General features: G+C 40.2%; 1 protein-coding gene across 9 annotated transcripts in view; it reads left to right on the top strand.

Annotated features, from left to right (window-relative positions):
- Positions 1-21556, top strand: part of RUFY3 (RUN and FYVE domain containing 3) — a 108271-nt gene that overhangs the window by 37176 nt on the left and 49539 nt on the right. For all 9 annotated transcript variants that reach the window (XR_008891769.1, XR_008891774.1, XR_008891772.1 and 6 more), the window contains exons 2-6: positions 10686-10859; positions 10989-11106; positions 12215-12316; positions 17336-17459; positions 21307-21368. Coding sequence is in view for 5 of the 9 variants with exons in the window: in XM_056568694.1 (XP_056424669.1) it covers positions 10686-10859; positions 10989-11106; positions 12215-12316; positions 17336-17459; positions 21307-21368 (580 nt within the window). In the remaining 4 variants the exon portion in view is untranslated. The remainder of the gene's footprint in view (positions 1-10685; positions 10860-10988; positions 11107-12214; positions 12317-17335; positions 17460-21306; positions 21369-21556) is intronic.

Below are 21556 nucleotides of genomic sequence, written 5' to 3'. Positions count from 1 at the left end.
GATACCACATAGATTTGTTTATTTTTGTTTAACACCTTAAAGGGGTACTCCGGTGCTTAGACATCTTATCCCCTATCCAAAGGATAGGGGATAAGATGCCTGATCGCGGGAGTCCCTCCGCTGGGGACCCCCAGGATCATGCACGCGGCAACCCGTTTGTAATTAGTCCCGGGAGCGTGTTCGCTCCGGGACTGATTACCGTCGACTGATTACAAACAGGGTGCCGTGTGTATGATCCTGGGGGTCCCCAGCGGAGGGACTCCCACGATCAGGCATATGATCCCGGGGGTCCCCAGCGGCAGGACTCCCGCGATCAGGCATCTTATCCCCTATCCTTTGGGTAAGGGGATAAGATGTCTAAGCACCCGAGTACCCCTTTAAGGCCCAAGGGCATACCTGTACAGCCTGTTCCCGCTCCTCTGCTATGATGCAGGGACACGGGCTGACCCCGCATCATAACCGGTTGGTCACGGCGGCTATCGGCCACCCGGACCTGTGTCTACTGCCGGACATCACCGATGGCAGTGAGGTCTTGCATTAACCCCTTAGACACGGCGATCAAAGTAGATCGCCGCTTCTAAAAGGAAAGTAAACCGTTCCCGGCAGCTTAGTCAGGCTGTTTGGGACTGCCGCGGTGAAATCGCAGCATCCCGAACAGCTCAGAGGACGGGGGAGGGTCCCTACCGTCCTCCATCTCCGTCTGATCGGCAATCTGCTGCTCCATGCCTGCTCAGCAGGCTGGAGCAGCAGTGCACAGATAACACTGATCAATGCTATGCTATGGCAGAGCATTGAACAGTGTATGCAATCGGACGATTGCATGTAATAGTCCCCTATGGGGACTAAAAAAGGGTGTTAAATCACATTTATTAACTAATTGTTTTTTAAACCCCTTCCCTAATAAAAGTTGGAATCTCCCCTATTTTCCCATTTTAAAAAAAGTAAACATAAATAAACAAACGTATGTTGTATTGCCGCATGCGTAAATGTCCGAACTTTAAAAATATAATGTTAATGAAACCACACGGTGAATGTCGTGTATGTAAAAAAAAAAAAAAAAAATTGAAAGACCAAAAATACGCAATTTTGGACTTTTTTTGTATACACTAAAAACATCAAAAAGTCCTATGGTACTGATAAAAACTGAAAAAACTTCAGATCACGGCGCAAGAAATGAGGCCTCATACATCACCGTATGCAGAAATATAAAGTTTTATAGGGAAATTTTGGTGCATGTAGCTTTTCTAGTAGTAGTAAAATAAAACTTACATAAATTAGGTATCCTTGTGACCGTATGGACAGACAGAATAAAGATATGGTGTCATTTTTACTGAAAAGTGCACTGCGTATGGATGCCCCACAATTTTTTTTTCCTGGTTTCTACATATATTTTGTGGTGGTGAAATGATTGTCATTACAAGGTAAAATTGGTGGGGCCAAGAGCAATAGACCTCATGTGGGTCTATAGGTGGAAAATTGAAAGCGTTATGATTTTTAGAAGGTGAGGAGGATAAAACGAAAGTGCAAAAATGAAAAATGGCCTGGTCCTTGAGGGGTTAAAAAAATGGGAAAAGGGGGGTAATTAAACCTTTTATTAAGTAAGGGGTATTTTTTTTTTAAACCTGTTTTTCACAATGTTTTTAGTCCCCAAAGGGGACTATTACATGCAATCTTTAGATTGCATACACTGTCTAATGCTGTGCTATAGCACAGCAATAATCAATGTTATCGGTGTTCCATTGCTTCAGGCTGCCATGGCTTTCTGCAGCATTGGAGCACCGATCAGACGGCGGGGGGGCATGTAAGGGCCCTCCTGCCATCCTTTCAGCTGATCGGGACCTCGCAATATCACTGCGGTTGTCTTTATTGGCTAACTGGGAAGTAGAGTAAAATGCCATCTGCTTCCCTGGCTTATATCTCATGACAATTGCAGATAGTTTCATGAGTGAGACCTGATGCTGTTAACAATTTCTGGCATGTCTGTGCAATGTAACTGTTATGACCAACGGAATAAAGATATGTAATTTTAACTGTAAGGCTGCTTTTACACTGAAAAGTACCCGTTATATAACACCAGTTATAAAATAGTGGGCGATCGCGGGGTTAAACCGCCATTAGAAAATCCCTAACATACGTTAGAAAATCCCGTTATATTCTATGGGATTTTTCAAGTAGCCGTTTTAACCCGTTATTGTCCGTTATTCAATGATGGGAGATGGTAACGGGAGAAATAGTACATGCGCTATTTCTTCCGTTCAATCGCCCGTCACAAAATAACGCCCGTGTCACGATCACACCCTATCGGTCCCACCAAGACATAAGAGAGAGTGTGGTGGTGCAAGGGTTAAGGCCACCAGACCTCTGGGTATACACTACTAGTCCCAGCAAGTCACCAAATTAACCCATAGACAAACATGTTTCCACCAGAGCTGCCTTCAGAAAGGTGAGCTCATATATTTAGAGATCAAAGACTAGGGCTGATTAATTAAACTTTTAATCTGATAAAAGGTATCACAGTGCTAAATATATAAAAAATACAGGAACAAATGACATACAGGTATAACAATATATAAAAGCGTTTAGCAAGACAAGTTCAGAAAACAAAAATTAAGTTCTTACAGCATGATGGTATAGCCCTCTTTTGTGAGTGAGAGTCCAGCTCTTGTCAGCTTTGGGCCCAGCCTTGAACACACTGAGTCCAGCATTGTTTTAAATATCACATCTGCTTTCTTGGGAGGGAGACTCCATTCCCCCCTCCCCTCTGATCCCACCAGGGGGTCTTCCTGGCCCCCTTATCTGTGTGATATGATGGGACCAGAGTGCCCCTCACATCCTGCTGCTTCAAAAGAGCCTTTGCCTTCAAAGGAGATGTAAACAAACAGCCAGACCCCCAATAAAATGCAATACATAAGAGGATACACCGTCTGAATGACCTCTTACCCATGTCTTGGATAATACATCACACACAGTTATAATTTATAATACGCATATAGGATTTTAATAATCAGGCCTTGGGCCTGAAAGCCCGTTATGAATAACGGTCGATAACGGGTTCAAACGGCTATTAGAAAATCCCATTATAGTCTATGGGATTTTTCTAACGCATGTTAGGGATTTTCTAATGTCGATTTAACCCTGCGATTGCCCGCTATTTTATAACCGTTGTTAATAACTTCACAGTGTGAAAGCAGCCTGAAATGCAATGTGTAGAAATGGAACCCTCAAAAGTTTTCTTTTTTTTTTTTTTTTCTTTTTTCACCCTTTAATTTTTTTCCCGCAAATACATGTTGTAAAATGAGTGCTGTTATTACAAAGTACTATTGGTTCTGTAAGCCCTCTGGCCCTGTAAGTAGAAAAATTAGGTGTTATGGCTATTAAAATGCAAATGGCAAATCATTTTAAATTGCGGTGTCCTTACGAGGTCACCAGGCTTAAGGATACATTGTTCATGTTCTTCATATAATATTCATATAAGGGTGCATTCACACTGAGGAACGCATGCTGAATCTCCGCTCGCGGAACTCAGCGAGCAGAGATTCTGCCTGGGAGTAGGACAGGCCAGGCCAGCACTGCGCTGTCACCATTGACGGTTATGCAGTGCTCGCGGAATTCAGCTCAAAATATGAACATGTTCTTTCTTTGAGGGGAACAGTTTCAGCAATGGAATTGTCTGCCGCTGAAATTCCTCCGTGTGAAGGGGTCTGCGGAAGACCCATTAACACTGATGGTAACGTTCACCGGCCCTTATTTACGAAGTGTTGTGTAGGTTTCTCTGTGGGTTTTAATTCCGTACAATTTATTTTCCACGGTATTTACTAAGGTTTCCCTACATTTTCCACTTTCCCTATATTTTGTTTTTTTTTGCTCTGATCTGTGGGGTTTTCCTCAGCTGAAATCCACCACATTTTCTGTGGAAACCTTAGTAAATATGTTGGGATTTTGTGAACATGTCGAACACGCCCCTTTTAGGTGACCACGCCCCTTTCCATGGTGGCCATGCCCCTTTTCCAGGGTTTCTTAGCAAAATGGAGAGTTCATCTGGGTTTTTTTCAATTCTGGTGCAGACAGAATCTTGCACTGGAATTACATAGTGTGAGAGTACCCTAACACTATGTACTGTAAACATTACAGTGCTGTAGTTATCATGAAATTTGTTGTGTACCAGCCTGCTGACTAGGCTGTTGCATTGAATTATAAAACCAGTTTCATATGATCTGAACTAGATGCGCAGCAGCTATTATATGATTATGTGTAATGTCATTATGTGGCCTTAATGTGCATGTCATGAAGTTATTGCTTGTTTCTTTTCCTCCATTTTTATGTATTCTATTTGAAAAAATCCTGGGTGACTTTGACCTTTAGTGACCAGTCACATTTCAGAAATTCTGCAGAGAAGAGGACATTCTGGCCAAGTTCCATGGGATTTCGCTGCAATGTTCACACTGCAGAGTTTTTCACTACAGTAAATCAAAAATCTGGATTTCACCGAAAGAATGAATATTCTTTTGGCAGGATTTCATTTGTTCAATGGGATTATTTCCCGATTCTTATTTTTGCAATTAAATTCCATGTGAAATATTGCTTATTCCGTGAGTGTACATGCAGAATTCTGCTCGCAATATTCCATCGTATAAATAAATGCACCATGATCGAGAAGATGTGTTCCTTATCACCATGACAATTGTTTCAGTTGCTTTGGTGCACAGTTTACCACTTTCCAGGTTTTTTTTATTGCAGCTTTCACTTTTCATCGGCAATTTTTTCCATGTTTGTAACTCCTCATCTTCTAAGAAACATAACTTTTATTTTTCCACATACAGAGCCACATGAAGACTAATTGTACTTTTTAAAAAAAAGTTTTGTTTTTTTTTACTATAAAATGGACAGCGAAACAGACACAATGCACACCCACTTAAAAGAAGAGAGTAAAAAGAGTAGCAGTTGAGTATGCTCCATACTGCGCCATTCAGTGCCTGTGGGGCTGACCTAAACAATTTAGCACTGTACTCCATTAGGCTGGGTTTCTGGAAATGCATTGAAAAGGAACGGGTAGCATAAAGATACTTTTTATTACTGCTGGATATACTGGTGACTTTGGCCAAAATAACTGTGATAGCAGTTTTCCAGCATACTGCCAATTGGAAACCCAGCCTTTAAATAGATTCTACAGGATTAACTGCTTACCGACAATAGACGTAAATGTATGTCTTGGTTCCCTGGTACTTAACACATTAGGGTGTACATTTACATCCTAAGCTTCATTCTGACTATGAAGTGAGCGCAGGAGCTGTGCTCACCTAACAGGTGGCAGGTCCTGGCTGCTATGGGGGAACTTAGGCAGGCTATACAAATAGTTCGCTGAGATCACTGCTCAGTGCTATGTTTATGCATAGCACTGAACAGTAATGGCAATCCAAAGATTGCTATAAATTGTCCCTATTGGGGACTAATAGTTAAAAAAAAAAGTTAATTTAATAGTATATATATTTGGTAATAAAGTCTAATGTAAATTATCCCATACATGCAAAAGTGGTCCCGATAAAAACGACAGATCACTGTGCAAAAATTAGCCCTCATACAGCCCCATAAATGAAAAATGATAGTTATTGGAGTCAAAATAGGGCAATAATTATTTATTTGTTTAAAAAAAAGTGTTTTCCTAGATGGGCACTGTCAGATTAAAAAACGTTTATATGTTGTTACTGATATAAATTAAAGACCTTTTGTAATATGGCTGTTGAAATTTTATTAAAGAAAATCGCTTTTAAAAAATCCCACTACTAGAGGTCCCCTATACCTACTGGGACACCAACCAGTCCTGCAGCAGCTTGTCCATGAGTCATGGACAAGACATGACTCATGGACAAGGCTGCATGAGCAGACACACCAATCACCTCCCACCACTACAAGGGAGGGACATACCCCCTTCCCCTGAGAGGATATCTAACACTGAAATCCTTTTACCGACCGGAGTAAAAACAGTGACTTCGGTTGGCTGGTTTTGTGACCGGACCTAAAACCTTAGTATACTGCAGTTTTAGGTCCGGTCAGGAAATCGGGGGATACCCTCGAAATGCATCATCCTTGCTGTAATGTGTTTTATTAGTTTTTAAGACAATAAAAGTGATCCACAAGTGGATCTTTTACAAGAAATTCTGTGACTCTGATGCTTGAGCCCACGGTACCTGGAACCAATGGTCTTTTTACCTACCTACCTTGCATGCTACCACAGGGCAGCTCCCACTGACCCCTGAAGACCCTCCGACTGAACAGCAGGCTACCTCTACCTTGAGGTGCTATGCGCTTAACTTTCTGCCATAAGGTGAGCGGCCACCTATAAAGGGCTGAAATACGTGACTACTGTATAATCCCCATTTTTCATTGGGTAATACACGAGGCGTCATAGGCGGTCTTTTTTTTTTCTACATTTCACAGGTTCTTACAGGCACGGGCAGGGTTACAAGGCTCCATCTGGCACTGTGACATCAGTGCTGCTTGTCCGCAGCACCACCAGGCTTATGAATATTCATCCCCTCCCTCCACCTCCCCGCTCTGTACAGGACTCCACTGCGCATGTGCCGCTTCCTGTGTACACCCTGAAGCTGCCTAAGCACAGTGGAGTCCTGTAAAGAGCAGGGAGGGGGAGGATGAATATTGATAAGCCTGGCGGTGCTGCGGATGAGCGGCACTGACGTCACAGTGCCAGATGGAGCATTGCAACCCCGCCCGTGCCTGTAAGAACCTGTGAAGAAGAGGGAGGGGATGAATATATATAAGCCTGGCGGTGCTGCGGACAAGCGGCGCTGACGTCACAGTGCCAAATGGAGCCTTGTAACCCCCGCCCGTGCCAGTTAAATCATTAGTATAACAAGAATAATTAAGATAACTGGTGAATGATTGGACGGATCCGGGCATGGTAGGCAGAATATTGATCAGCGCCCCCCGCACTACCAGTGACAGTTTTCCTTTTTAATCCTCCCTTTTTCGTATTTTTGGTCGACATTTTGGGGGCTTAAGAACCAATTACCAGGTTTCCATAGTTATGATCTCCACATACAATGGTCGTCCTGGAACCAATTAATATTGCAACTTGAGGGACCACTGTATAGGTGATTGAGGCATAAAAATTAGATGAACAGGATTAGGTACTGAGTAGCATATTCCTTTTTTTTTTTTTTTTTTTTTTTTTTTTGTGGGATCTGACAGGTATGTTTTAAAAGCTACTATTTTCTATCAGGCCCCCTTCACATATCTGTCTGGCAGTGTTCCCCTCCGGCATGCACCGGAGGGAAGCTGATGGTAGAACTGATCCCATTATATTTTAATTAGGACAGTTCCTAATCATCCGGCATCATAATTTGGATGCCGGATGATTGGACATGTCGGACGGCATCGGACAGGGGAACTTGCTGCGCTCCCCTGTCCGGCATCCAGAAACAATGGACATAGGATGCTACACAACTAATCTTTTCCAAAGGACTTCTACTTGATTTTATTTTACATTCCAATAGTAAAAAGGAGTGTTGCTCCAAAGATTATTGTTGTGACAACTATTGTATGTTTAAAGCTAGTGTAAGTATTTTTAAGATGCTGCAAGGTCAAGAGACTACTCACACAGTACAGTTAAAACACATTTTATTGTTGCAATTTCTACAATTCTACAATTTAGCAAAAACCATGGTATAGTTGATCAGTAAACTACGATTTGAATCAGCCCACACATACATTCAGTAGACAGGAGAGCCGTGTCACTACAGTTCTTTGGGCACACCCATGGTTCTGCTTCATCTCTTGTAGAATGTAATTAAGAGACTTACGTTTCTTATATAGACATGACCCAAGAACAGCAGACCTCTTCATAGAGTTTAATAAGGCAGAGCAGTAATGGCAGTGATGGGATGACTGATAACAGATGAAGGGTGTGTGATAGCAGCCTAAATGGTAAGGTGTTTACCTTGTAACTTGTGAGTTCTATGTGATTCCATGAATTGCTAGAATGCCAGTTTCCTAGTTAACCTTTTGTGCTTTTAAGTTGTCCACTTTTGATATCAGCAAAACCCACAGATGTTGGTGGGATAGTTTATGGGAGCCAACTTTTCCCTTGCGGAACAGTGTAGCTGGCTATAAACTAGAAACTTTGGATAACATTAAGATTTACAATTTAGACCAAATTATGCTGCCAACTATCTGCAAATGGACTTCAAATAAATGTCCAATACATTTTCTATCACCATGTCCGGTGGCATGGTGATAGAAACCTCACCGCAGTTGTTCTGAACAGCTGACCGATGACACTATGCAGCTGGGGACCTATCAGAATAGTCCCCTGCTGCTGATCGTTGTCATTGGCCGGTCAGTAAGGGACGGACTAATGACAAGGGACTTGTGGGGGTTCCGGGCTGATCGGGTCTCTGGTGACCCGATAGCTCATAAAATAGGGATGATCAGAGCTGTCAGGGACAGCCCCGATCATCCTGAGGAATCCACCTCCTCCTTTTCCCTGCCATTGGTCGTTTAGGACTAACTGACCAATGTGGGTCACATGTGGGGGGGTCCATTGTTCTGGTAGCACAGGGGCTTTGTAAACGTACATGACCCCCGACCTCCATTCCAACCAAATTCTCTCTCCAAAAGCCCAATGGTGCTCCTTCTCTTCTAAACATTGTAGTTCGCCCGCAGAGCACTTTACATCCACATATGGGGTATTTCCATACTCAGAACAAATGTTGGCTTTTTCTCCTATTACCTCTTGTAAAAATGGTAAGTTTGGGGGAAAAACTGCATTTTAGTGAGAATTTTATTTTTCATTTACACATTCGACTTTAACCAAAAGTCGTCAAACACCTGTGGGGTGTTAAGGCTCACTCTACCCCTTGTTACGTTCCTTGAGGGGTGTAGTTTCCAAAATAATATGCTGTGTTGGTTGCTATGGGCAACTGGGCAAGTTTTCCTCTGGACAGGTTTTGATAAATCTCCCCCTATATCTTCATCCAATCAATGGAAAGTTAAGGCAAGCGACACGGCAGATACCATATCTTAAAGGAGATCTGTAGTGCTCTGAACTTTATCCCCTATATGAAGGATAGGGGATAAGTTTTAGGTTGAGGGGGGTCCGAGCATTGGGGCCCCCGGGATCTCCTGTATGGGGCCGCGGCAATGTACAGGAAAGGGGGTGTTCCGTCCCTGCATGACACGGCAGCTGGCACGCCCCTCCATGAATCCCATAGAGATACATGGAGGGGAGTGGCGGCTGCCTCGTCATGCGGGGACGGAATGCCCCCTTTCCTGTACATTGCCGCGGCCTCGTACAGGAGATCGCGGGGGTCCCAGCGCTCAGACCCCCCGCGATCTAAAACTTATCCCCTATCTTTCGCATAGAGGATAAAGTTCAGAGCACTACAGTTCTCCCTTAATACGATAAAGCATCAACCCTCACAGACCAACCAGGAATAAGTTGCTTAGACATAATCATACAGTTGGGATATTTTCTAGGACTAGCTAGTTTTGACAGAAAAACCTATAGATAGGCAGCAAAGGTACAACAGTACAAATCTCTGGGACCTCCACCCAGAAGGAAAAGCCTATTGACCCCCCCCCCCCCCCCCCCCCATGCACCTGATGATGGAATTGACATCTGCTTTCAGGTAATGATTGAAGGTGGAGATGGCTATAAATGCCTGCTGCTCTGTCCATTCATGTCTATATGACACATTTTCTAGTAGTTCCAAACAGATCTTGTTGTTAAAGTGGATGTTTGTATCTGTTAAATATTGTGAGAATAAGTTAATGGTTATCACTCTCTGAGTGAAATGATCTTGCCAAGCAAAATGCTCTTTTTGTATGTATTACAAATACAGGTGCCTGGTTCCAGCTGTTTTGTTTTATTAAACCATCCTCTGTCCTGCTCTTAAGTACAGCTATTAATGTTTCTGAATAACAGAGATGCCGGGTCTGCGGCCTGTAATTATTTCCTCGCCTATGGGAACAATGGTTACTTCATTAAAAAGAAATAACAATTTGGCTTGGGCAAACACAGAGAGGGTCTCTGTCTCTCACTTGTATATATTCAAAGCTACTGAAAGCAACAGAGTTAGTTGTTATCCAGGTTTGGTTGCTGCTGCTGGGATGTCGGCTCAAGTACTTAGTTTTGTCTTCTCTTTGATGAAGCCAAAATCTGAACTCTGTCAGTCTAGCATCCCGTTTGATTCTTCAACATTATATACCAGGTTTGAACTGGCTGAGCTTACTAGGAAAGGTACAGTAAGTTCTTATCTACATGTAATATCTACATCTGCCTTGACTGCTTTGAGTAAATGTAACAAATTACAAGAAAATTACAAATGTATTATGACTGGTTTGAACTGGAGTTTTTAGAAGGTAAAAAAATGTACCATAAGTATTAACTTTATCTTTGCCTCTTTTACCGCCGTAGACGGCAGGTATCTTTAGTCTTATTTAAAGGTCAGTGACATTTGGAGTAATGTGGCACTTCATGAATATTGCTTAGAACTGCCACAGTTATTAACCTAAGGTTTATTTCTGCTCACTACCACAGTGTTGGTATTAGACCAATAATTGTAATATTAACCTTTTTATTTGTAGTCCCTATTTATAAGTTATATATGCAGAGCGTACAGTACATAGAAGTGTTTTTAATACTTATTGTTTTATGTCCTTTTTTCTAGATCCCAATTATCTCATGGCCAACGAACGGATGAATCTCATGAACATGGCAAAGTTAAGTATAAAGGGCTTGATCGAGTCTGCTCTGAACCTGGGTCGGACCCTGGACTCTGACTATGCACCATTGCAGCAGTTCTTTGTAGTGATGGAGCACTGCCTGAAACATGGATTAAAAGGTGAGCACTCAGCCACCTCCTGATTATATTATTTTTTGTAAAGCTAGTGGATCTGCAATCTACTGTACATGATATATTTAAGAAAACTGAGTAACTTCCAATTATGATTATGCTATTGTTGTTTGCTAGGTAAGAAGACATTTCTTGGACAGAATAAATCATTTTGGGGGCCTTTGGAACTAGTGGAAAAACTTGTACCAGAAGCAGCAGAGATCACCGCTAGTGTTAAGGACTTACCTGGCCTCAGGTAAGTGACGTTTTCCATAACTTGATTTTTCTGTTAAGTAAATTATACATTTTTTTATTTATTGATCTGTGGAGCACCCTTCAGTTAGTTAGACCCCCCTCCCCCTCCAATGACCACAAAGTAAAGGCATATTGTTAGGATATGCTGTTGGTGGTAAAACCAGTTTAAATTCTTTGGCTGTCCTCAAGATAGTCCATCAATGTCTAAATAATGGGTTACTGACACCCGGCACCCCTGCCAATCAATCAGCTGTTTGGCAGAGTCATAGTTCCGGCATATGTACAATGAATAAAGCCAGAAGCAGATTGTGTAATGACCATACTGGGGTTACTGCAGCTCAGCTCTAATTAATTAAATTAAAGGAAGCTGAGCTCCTGTAACCCCACCACCCCATCTGCTTCTGGCCTCGTTTATTGTGCATATGCCGGAGGAGTGGCTCTGCCAGACAGCTGATCGGTTGGGTTGCTTGGTGTCAGCACCCTGCTGATCAGACATTGATGGTCTATCCTGGGAACAGGCCTTCAGTATAAGATGCCTGAAAAAAAAAACACTTTAATTGTACCATCAAAGTTGTGGGCACTTTATTTAATAAAAATGACCATAGAATAAAAGCGCCATAGAATCACATTACTGTGGGTCTCATGCTGGTTACAGGTGATATAGAGACTGAGCAGAAGTTTTTCTTCTAATGCACAATTATAATTGGCTGGGAGAACAGACACTGGGTGAAGGTATTCCGGTATGGAAAGGGATTTTGAAAAACTGTTGTGCACACTGCTGCACTGTGTGTGTATATATTTTTATTCATTTTTATAAAAGTGCCCAAAACTTTTGAGGTAAACTTACAAGGACTACTATGTATCGCCATTTAAATTGTCCATATTTATGATGTCATGTTCAGATCCTTATATGTATAATCTGTAGAAAATGGTTAGGTGATAATGGTTTTGAAGACCTGTTGTCATTTCTAGGAACTCAATATAGCGATATGTATAAATTCCTTACAGGAAGCCCCTCACATACTTTTTTTTAAATTTTTTAACGTTTTGTCGATCCAACCCGCTCCCCCACTCTCCTAACCTGTTCTTATTTGATAATCTGTTGACAGAACACCTGTGGGTAGAGGCCGGGCATGGCTGCGCCTGGCATTGATGCAGAAAAAGCTCTCGGAGTACATGAAAGCTCTAATTAATAGGAAGGACCTCCTAAGGTAACTTTACAAATGACTGTTCTCGCTGTAGATTAGAGGTGGCTATCATTCATAATCTGGTGTTTTGAATGTATGGACAGGTTCTTATGGACCGCAAGCTACAGTCAAGAGAAATAAAATAATTTCTTTAATGCGTATCCACAGTATCCATTCAAATAAATGACTTTTGTGTGCTAAAACAAATAAAAATTAGTTTTGCTAAATCTTAGGCTTTCATGATCAGATTTGTTAGTGTGCTGTTTAAGAAAATGTTCACCAGTTTCACACTAGCTTTTAACCCCTTAACGACGCAGGACATATATTTACGTCCTGCGCCGGCTCCCGCGATTTGAAGCGGGGTCGCGCCGCGATCCCGCATTATACCGCGTCGGTCCCGGCGCTCATAAACGGCCGGGACCCACGGCTAATACCACACATCGCCGATCGTGGTGATGTGCGGTATTAACCCTTTAGAAGCGGTGGTCAAAACTGACCGCCGCTTCTAAAGTGAAACTATCCCGTCTAGTCAGTCGGGCTGTTCGGGACCTCCGCTGTGAAATCGTGGTGTCCCGAACAGCTTACAGGACACCGGGAGGGCCCTTACCTGCCTACTCTGTGTCCGATCGACGAATGACTGCTCCGTGCCTGAGATCCAGGCAGGAGCAGTCAAGCGCCGATAACACTGATCACAGGTGTGTTAATACACGCCAGTGATCACCATGAGAGATCAGTGTGTGCAGTGTTATAGGTCCCTATGGAGCCTATAACACTGCAAAAAAAAAAAGTTTAAAAAAGTGTTAATAAAGGTCATTTAACCCCTTCCCTAATAAAAGTTTGAATCACCCTACTTTTCCCTTAAAAAAAATAACAGTGTAAATAAAAAAAATAATAAACATATGTGGTATCGCCGCATGCGTAAATGTCCGAACTATAAAAATATATCATTAATTAAACCGCACGGTCAATGGCGTACGAGCAAACAAATTCCAAAGTCCAAAAAAGCGTATTTTTGGTCACTTTTTATACCATTAAAAAATGAATAAAAAGTGATCAAAAAGTCCGATCAAAACAAAAATTGTACTGATAAAAACTTCAGATCACAGCGCAAAAAAATGAGTCCTCATACCGCCCTGTACGTGGAAAAATAAAAAAGTTATAGGGGTCAGAAGATGACTTTTTTAAATGTATAAATTTTCCTGCACGTAGTTATGATTTTTCCCAGAAGTACTACAAAATCAAACCTATATAAGTAGGGTATCATTTTAACTGTATGGACCTACAGAATAATAAGGTGTAATTTTTACCGAAATATGCACTGCGTAGAAACGGAAGCCCCCAAAAGTTACAAAACTGCGTTTTTTCTTCGATTTTGTCGCACAATGATTTTTTTTTTCCGTTTCGCCTTGAATGTTTGGGTAAAATGACTAATGTCACTGGAAAGTAGAATTGGTGACGCAAAAAATAAGCCATAATATGGATTTTTACGTGGAAAATTGAAAGGGTTATGATTTTTAAAAGATAAGGAGGAAAAAACGAAAGTGCAAAAACTGAAAAACCCTGAGTCCTTAAGGGGTTAAAGTCTCCCGGTCATATGAAAAATGTTTTTGACTTGTCTGAGGTTTTTAGAAGTTGGCAATCGAGTGCTAGAATGAGCTGGGAAAGCGAGGCTGAGCCCTTCTGTTTCCAGCTCACTGTGATCTCGGTCTATGGACTTTGGGGGAGATTTATCAAAGCTGTCTATGTCCCGCATCAATATAGACCAAACTACAGAGGATTAGGCCGGTCTACCAAATCAGGATTAACAATAGCTAAATTTTAAACCTTTTATTACAAAAATTTCCTATTACAGAATAACGTACACAAATCCCGATAAAAAACAGTAGATATGAATTATTTCACAAAGTGCAATAGTAATAGGGACAATCCCCCGTAATACATGCCTCACCCACCCGACGCGTTTCCCCGTAATTCAATGAAAGAACATACTGTTCATCAGGGGTATACAAGCAATTAAAGTAGTCGTTTTAGGACAAAAATGCACATAAACATAATAAGTACATATAGAACATATACATAGTAATGCACAGAAAGAGCTCGGCTCTGCTTATTGTCGATGAAAACTGCCGTGATGTGTTTTCAGACCTAAAAAAAGGAAACAAAGAAACAAACAGCAAAAAGCAAGCAACAAACAAAGCACATAAATATAGCTACATACAAAACACATAGCAAATATACATGACATACAAAGCATAGGGGCAGAGGAAATATAGATCAAAGAATTCAGATAATGCAGTGTGTATAATAGACAATAAAAAATGTGAACCCATAATCACAACATCCCATGTACAAACTCTAGATACCTTCATTATTGTTCCAAAATATTCATGAACAAGTATGTCCCTTTAGATAGCCGACCTCACAGATATATGGAGGGTAAACTATACAACATAAGAAAGTAGGAAGGGGAGAGAACTTAGTGATAGATGAAATAATCATAAATCACTGTATCAGATTGTATAGATGTACAAATATATATAAGAAGTTGCCTTCCAGTTAGAAGCATACCTCAAAACAATATGTTCTCCAGAGATGTCGCTGTTGTAGTATGATTATACATAGATAAGGGTAGAGCTATCCAGCTAAGAGCCAAAACTAGGGAGCAGGACTATCACTGTAAAGTAATGATAAAGATACCATATAATACCCCACAACCAAATAGCCAGTGAAATTATGTTATAATGGATTGGCACTTACTTAGTTGTACAAAAATGCCCGAGAAGCAAAAGACAATTCAAATACTCTATCACTCGTTTTGGCTCTTAGCTGGATAGCTCTACCCTTATCTATGTATAATCATACTACAACAGCGACATCTCTGGAGAACATATTGTTTTGAGGTATGCTTCTAACTGGAAGGCAACTTCTTATATATATTTGTACATCTATACAATCTGATACAGTGATTTATGATTATTTCATCTATCACTAAGTTCTCTCCCCTTCCTACTTTCTTATGTTGTATAGTTTACCCTCCATATATCTGTGAGGTCGGCTATCTAAAGGGACATACTTGTTCATGAATATTTTGGAACAATAATGAAGGTATCTAGAGTTTGTACATGGGATGTTGTGATTATGGGTTCACATTTTTTATTGTCTATTATACACACTGCATTATCTGAATTCTTTGATCTATATTTCCTCTGCCCCTATGCTTTGTATGTCATGTATATTTGCTATGTGTTTTGTATGTAGCTATATTTATGTGCTTTGTTTGTTGCTTGCTTTTTGCTGTTTGTTTCTTTGTTTCCTTTTTTAGGTCTGAAAACACATCACGGCAGTTTTCATCGACAATAAGCAGAACCGAGCTCTTTCTGTGCATTACTATGTATATGTTCTATATGTACTTATTATGTGTGTGCATTTTTGTCCTAAAGCGACTACTTTAATTGCTTGTATACCCTTGATGAACAGTATGTTCTTTCATTGAATTACGGGGAAACGCGTCGGGTGGGTGAGGCATGTATTACGGGGGATTGTCCCTATTACTATTGCACTTTGTGAAATAATTCATATCTACTGTTTTTTATCGGGATTTGTGTACGTTATTCTGTAATAGGAAATTTTTGTAATAAAAGGTTTAAAATTTAGCTATTGTTAATCCTGATTTGGTAGTTTAAAGTTAGCTAATATTGATCTATATAACAGTGATTGTTGATTAGGCCGGTCTATTGTGTGCCTAATTTATCAAAGGGCGCACGGTTCTTGATAAATTCTGCGCATGGACTTCCGGATCTATGCTTTAGGCTGTATTTAAACCTGCTCCAGTATGGTCTGACTTTCAGCCGATGCGACTTGTTGCTGTTAAGTCGCTTTTGATAAATTCAGCACCAATGCATTTTTCCGTCTAAAATAGACTAGAATGCATCATGTTCTAAAGATCCTCTAAAGCAAAAGTCACAGAAAAGTTGCACATATTTAGACTGCGACTTTCTGTGCAACAATTTTAGACAGGAAAAACCAGTCTAAATCCTTTGATAAATTTCCCCCTTTGACTATGGAGCCCGTCCCCGGCAGGTAGACTGGGATTGCATTGAAAAAGGAAGAGAAGTGCTCAGTTGTGTGCTTCCCCGACTCCTTTTAACAATTAATGAGGGACTGACCCTGACCAATCAAAACGTTTTTAAGTTGACAAGAACACTACATGTTAACTAGAGTTTTTCTTATTCATTTCTGTGTTTAATGCCTGCTTGGGTCTAATTTGTATTCTGAATTATATGCGTGATTGTTTACATATGATAAAGGTATGTCAGTCAGATACTTGTAACCACTGCTGCTAAGTTGTCGGTGATGCATCTTTTAAATCTCTACTGTCAAATGCAACCTTTGATCTTAGTGTAAAATAATGGCCTTAAAGTATATCACAAGGAAGCAGGTTGACTAAGCACCACGGCACAGCATCTGAGATGAATTGGGAAGCACAGCCAATGATCTTTTACATTGATCATGAATTGCTTACTGTAAAGTTAATGGGAAAGCGTGAACTAACAATGGGGTTGAAGAAGCTTCTGAACCACACAGCCTTTCAGGGGGATTTCTTATGTATGACGGGAGGTCAAGAAAGTTATGGTATTCTGTAAACTGACACAAATGTATTTATCTCTTTTGTAAAATGGCATTTTTTTTTTAAACATAAATTTGCAGCTTTGATAGATTATATAACCTTTTTAGATAATAATAATCTTCATTATTATTATTTAACTCATTTGAATAAAGTAAGAATGTTAAGAAAAATAATCACAAATTCCTTTCACAAAATCTGTTTGATACTGAAACGCTATGCTTCAAGACAATGATTGAGTAATGCTGTTCGATATACATATTGCTGTTTCATACAATATGATTATTCACTTAGAATAACACATCTCGCTTAGAATAACACATCAGCAACTTGGTCCACCATAGTGTTTTTTAATTACAGTACCATCTATTAGCCACATTTTATTGTACCTTCTGTTTAACAGTTTTCTCTTGTTGCAGTGAATTCTATGAGCCCAATGCACTAATGATGGAGGAGGAAGGAGCTATCATTTCTGGCCTTTTAGTTGGACTCAATGTGATTGATGCAAATTTTTGTATGAAAGGGGAAGACCTAGATTCACAGGTATACACTTAACCCCTTAAGGACTCAGACAATTTTATTTTTACGTTTTGGATTTTTCCTCCTCGCTGTCAAAAAATCATAACTTTTATATTTTCCTCCACAGACTTATTATATGAGGGCTTGTTTTTTGCACAACCAATTGTCCGTTGTAATGCCATCACTCACTTTACCATAAAATATATGGCGCAACCAAAAAAATACTATTTGTGTGGGGAAATTAGAAAGAAAACCGCAATTTTGCTAATTTTGGAAGGTTTCGTTTTCACGCCGTACAATTTACAGTAAAAATGACGTGTTTTTTATTCTTTGGGTCAATACAATTAAAATGATACCCATGATAACATAGTTTTCTATTATTGTTGCGCTTACAAAAAAAAGGACGTTTAAAATCCCCCTATTTTGAAGACCTATAACTTTTTCATTTTTCCATATAAGCGGTGGTATGAGGGCTCATTTTTTGTGCCGTGACCTGTACTTTTTATTGATGCCATATTTGCTTATGTAAAACTTTTTTAATACATATTTTTGGAATAAAATGTTATAAAAAAACAAAGCAGCAGCAATTTGTTTTTTTAACATTCACGCCGTTCATCGCATGGTATCATTAACATTATATTTTATTCGGATATTTACGCACGCGGTGATAACAAATATGTGTATTTAAAAAAAAAAATTTAATACGGAAAATGGGACAATTTACGTTTAATTTTTACACTTTAATGGTTCCCATAGGGGACTATATATAGCAATCATTCGATTGCTAATACTGTTCAGTGCTATGCATAAGGCATATAAGGCTGGGTTCACACTACGTTTTTCAACTACGGTTCCCGCATACGTTTTCTAAAAAAAACGTATGGGAAAAAAACGGATGGAACAGTATGGGAAAAAGTTAAAAACAGTATACTGTTTAGAAACGCATACGGTTTAAAGTGCATACTGTTCCGTCCATTTTTATAGAAAAAAAACATACGTTTTTGAAAATGTTGTCCATTTTTAATGGGAGGGGTCTTGGGTGGGGACTTTAGGATTCAAATGCGCATGTGCAAAGTAAAAACGTATACGTTTTTCCCGTATGGAACTGTATACATGTGCGTTTCCCATTGACGTCCATGACCACGATTTTGTCTCCTGTTTAAAAACCGTACTGCAACCGCATAAGTTTTTTTTTTTTTTAACATGGACGTCAATGGGAAACGCACATGTATACGGTTCCATACGGGAAAAACGTATACGTTTTTACTTTGCACATGCGCATTTGAATCCTAAAGTCCCCACCCAAGACCCCTCCCATTAAAAATGGACAACATTTTCAAAAACGTATGTTTTTTTTTTTCTATAAAAACTGACGGAACTGTATGCACTTTTAAAAACAGTATACTGTTTAAAAACGCATACGGTTTACTTTTTCCATACTGTTCCATCCGTTTTTTTGCCATACGGTTTTCTTTAGAAAAACGGATTGAAAACAGTATGGCAAAAACGTGATGTGAACCCAGCCTTATTGGGGTGCAGTTAGCAATTTGTCCACTAGATGTCAGGACCACACAGTATTTAAAACCATAGCTACAGTCTACCTATATTGTAACTTGTAAATAACAACCATGCTGACATTGGCCAGGGTGCATTAATGATGGTATGGCCCTTCCGGTTTTAGCACTATTGCTGGTTGCCAGTATAGGGACTGAGGAGCTGCTAGTTAAAATTTGAGTTAGGCTAATTAGAGTTTTAACTAGCAGCTCCTCAGTCCCTATACTAACAACCAGCAATAAAGTGGGGATCAAAATTTTGGCCACACCAGATAAAAATTTGTATTAATGTGCATAAAGAAGCCAAAAAAAGATGGAAAAATCTCCAAAAAGGCATCAAATTACAGATTAGACATTCTTATAATATGTCCACAAAAGTTAGATTTTATTTCCATCATTTACACTTTCAAAATAACAGAAAACTAAAAATTGTCATCTGCAAAAGTTTAGGCACCCTGCAGAATTTATAGCATGCACTGCCCCCTTTGCAAAGCTGAGACCTGCCAGTGTCATGGATTGTTCTCAATCATCATCTGGGAAGACCAGGTGATGTCAATCTCAAAGGTTTTAAATGCCCAGACTCATCTGACCTTGCCCCAACAATCAGCACCATGGGTTCTTCTAAGCAGTTGTCTAGAAATCTGAAACTGAAAATAGTTGACACTCACAAAGCTGGAGATGGCTATAAGAAGACAGCAAAACATTTTCAGATGTCAATATCCTCTGTTCGGAATGTAATTATGAAATGGCAGTCATCAGGAACAGTGGAAGTTAAAGCAAGATCTGGAAGACCAAGAAAATATCAGACGGAACAGCTCGCAGGATTGTGAGAAAAACTATTCAAAACCCACGTTTGACTGCACAATCCCTCCAGAAAGATCTGGCAGACACTGGAGTTGTGGTACACTATTCCACTATAAAGAGATACTTGTACAAATATGGTCTTCATGGAAGAGTCATCAGAAGAAAACCTCTTCTACATCCTCACCACAAAAATCAGCGTTTGAAATTTGCAAATGAACATATAGACAAGCCTAATGCATTTTGGAAACAAGTTCTGTGGACCGATGAGGTTAAAATTGAACTTTGTCTAATCTGTAATTTGATGCCTTTTGGAGATTTTTCAATCTTTCCTTGGCTTCTTTATGCACATTAATACAAATTTTTACCTGGGGTGCACAAACTTTTGATCCCCACTGTATTGCTGGTTGTTGGTATAGGGACTGAGGAGCTGCTAATTACAATATAGGTAGACTGTAGCTGTTCTTTTAAATACTGTGTGGTCCTGAAATCTAGTGGACACATTGCTAACTGCACCCCAATTACTCACATTTTAATTGTAACCAATAAAAGTTAGATTTTAATTGGGAGGGACTTAGTTTAGGGTACCCCTTTGGGTGTTTCCCCTAAAGTTGTTATTACATGCATAGAGCATAGCACTGATCAGTGTTATCGGTCATCTTCTGCTCTGGTCTGCTCTATCGCAGATCAGAGCAGAAGACCCTTGGAAGGCAGTGGAGGCAGGTGAGGGGACCTCAGTCTGCCGTTCTGGATGATTGGTTTGCCGCGGCAGCGCTGCGGGTGATCCTATCATCCATTTTAGTGACTGCAATGCTGCAGATGCTGTGATCCGTATTGATCACGGCATCTGAGGGGTTAATGGCGGACATCCGTGCGATCCCGGATGTCCGCCATTACCAGCAGGTCCCTGGCGGCGATCAGCAGCCGGGACCTGCTGCGCATGACCCGAGCATCGCTCCGATGCTCGCAGTTATGTATAGGACGTAAAAGTACGTCCTGGTTCGTTAAGTACCACCTCACCAGGACATACATTTACGTTGTTAAGGGGTTAAGTATCATAAGGATTTTTTGTGTGTCTTTTAGGTAATTTTTTTTAAGTCGGTTGTCCCAATATTAAAACCTATTCCCTATGCTGACGGTTGGGAAATAAGTGTATAATTGTGGAAAGTCTGGCTACTAGGACCCCCCCCCCCCCCCACACACACTATCTTATGAACATTGTTGGAATGGAGCGTCGGTCATACGTGTGCACTACAGCTTTATTCATTGTTTAATGGAATTGCCAGTGATAGCTGAGTACAGGGCTTAATTACCTCTGGCAGCTCCCATAGACATAGAATGTCAAGGCACCATTCTCCAGATCACTGGAATCCAAGCAGCTAGACTCCTCACAATCATACACTTATCTCCTGTTCTGTGGATAGGGGATAAGTCTTGGTGGAAGAACCCCTTTTAAAATTATTGGCACTATAGTGAAAAGAAGTAAGAACTAATTGCTTTTTTGTGTTTACACTTAGGTTGGAGTCATTGATTTTTCAATGTACTTAAAAGAAGGTCCTATTGCCAAATGCAGTGAAGAGTAAGTGAGAATAAAGTAGCCAAAAATATGATAATTTTAACCCTTTCTACTGATTTTCTCTTGCTATTTAGTTGAAAGCAGGTGATCACCTTGCCTTCTTATGTAAATTAAAGAATTAAAAAAAATGTGTATATTGGGAAATGTGTTTGTTCTGTTGTTAAAGAGCAAAAAATATTCTGTTTGTACTG

The sequence above is a fragment of the Hyla sarda genome, chromosome 1 (genome assembly GCF_029499605.1).
Source record: "Hyla sarda isolate aHylSar1 chromosome 1, aHylSar1.hap1, whole genome shotgun sequence".
Taxonomy (NCBI): Eukaryota; Metazoa; Chordata; class Amphibia; order Anura; family Hylidae; genus Hyla; species Hyla sarda.
Note: the sequence above shows the minus strand (reverse complement) of the source record. Positions and strands in the feature narration are given on the sequence as shown.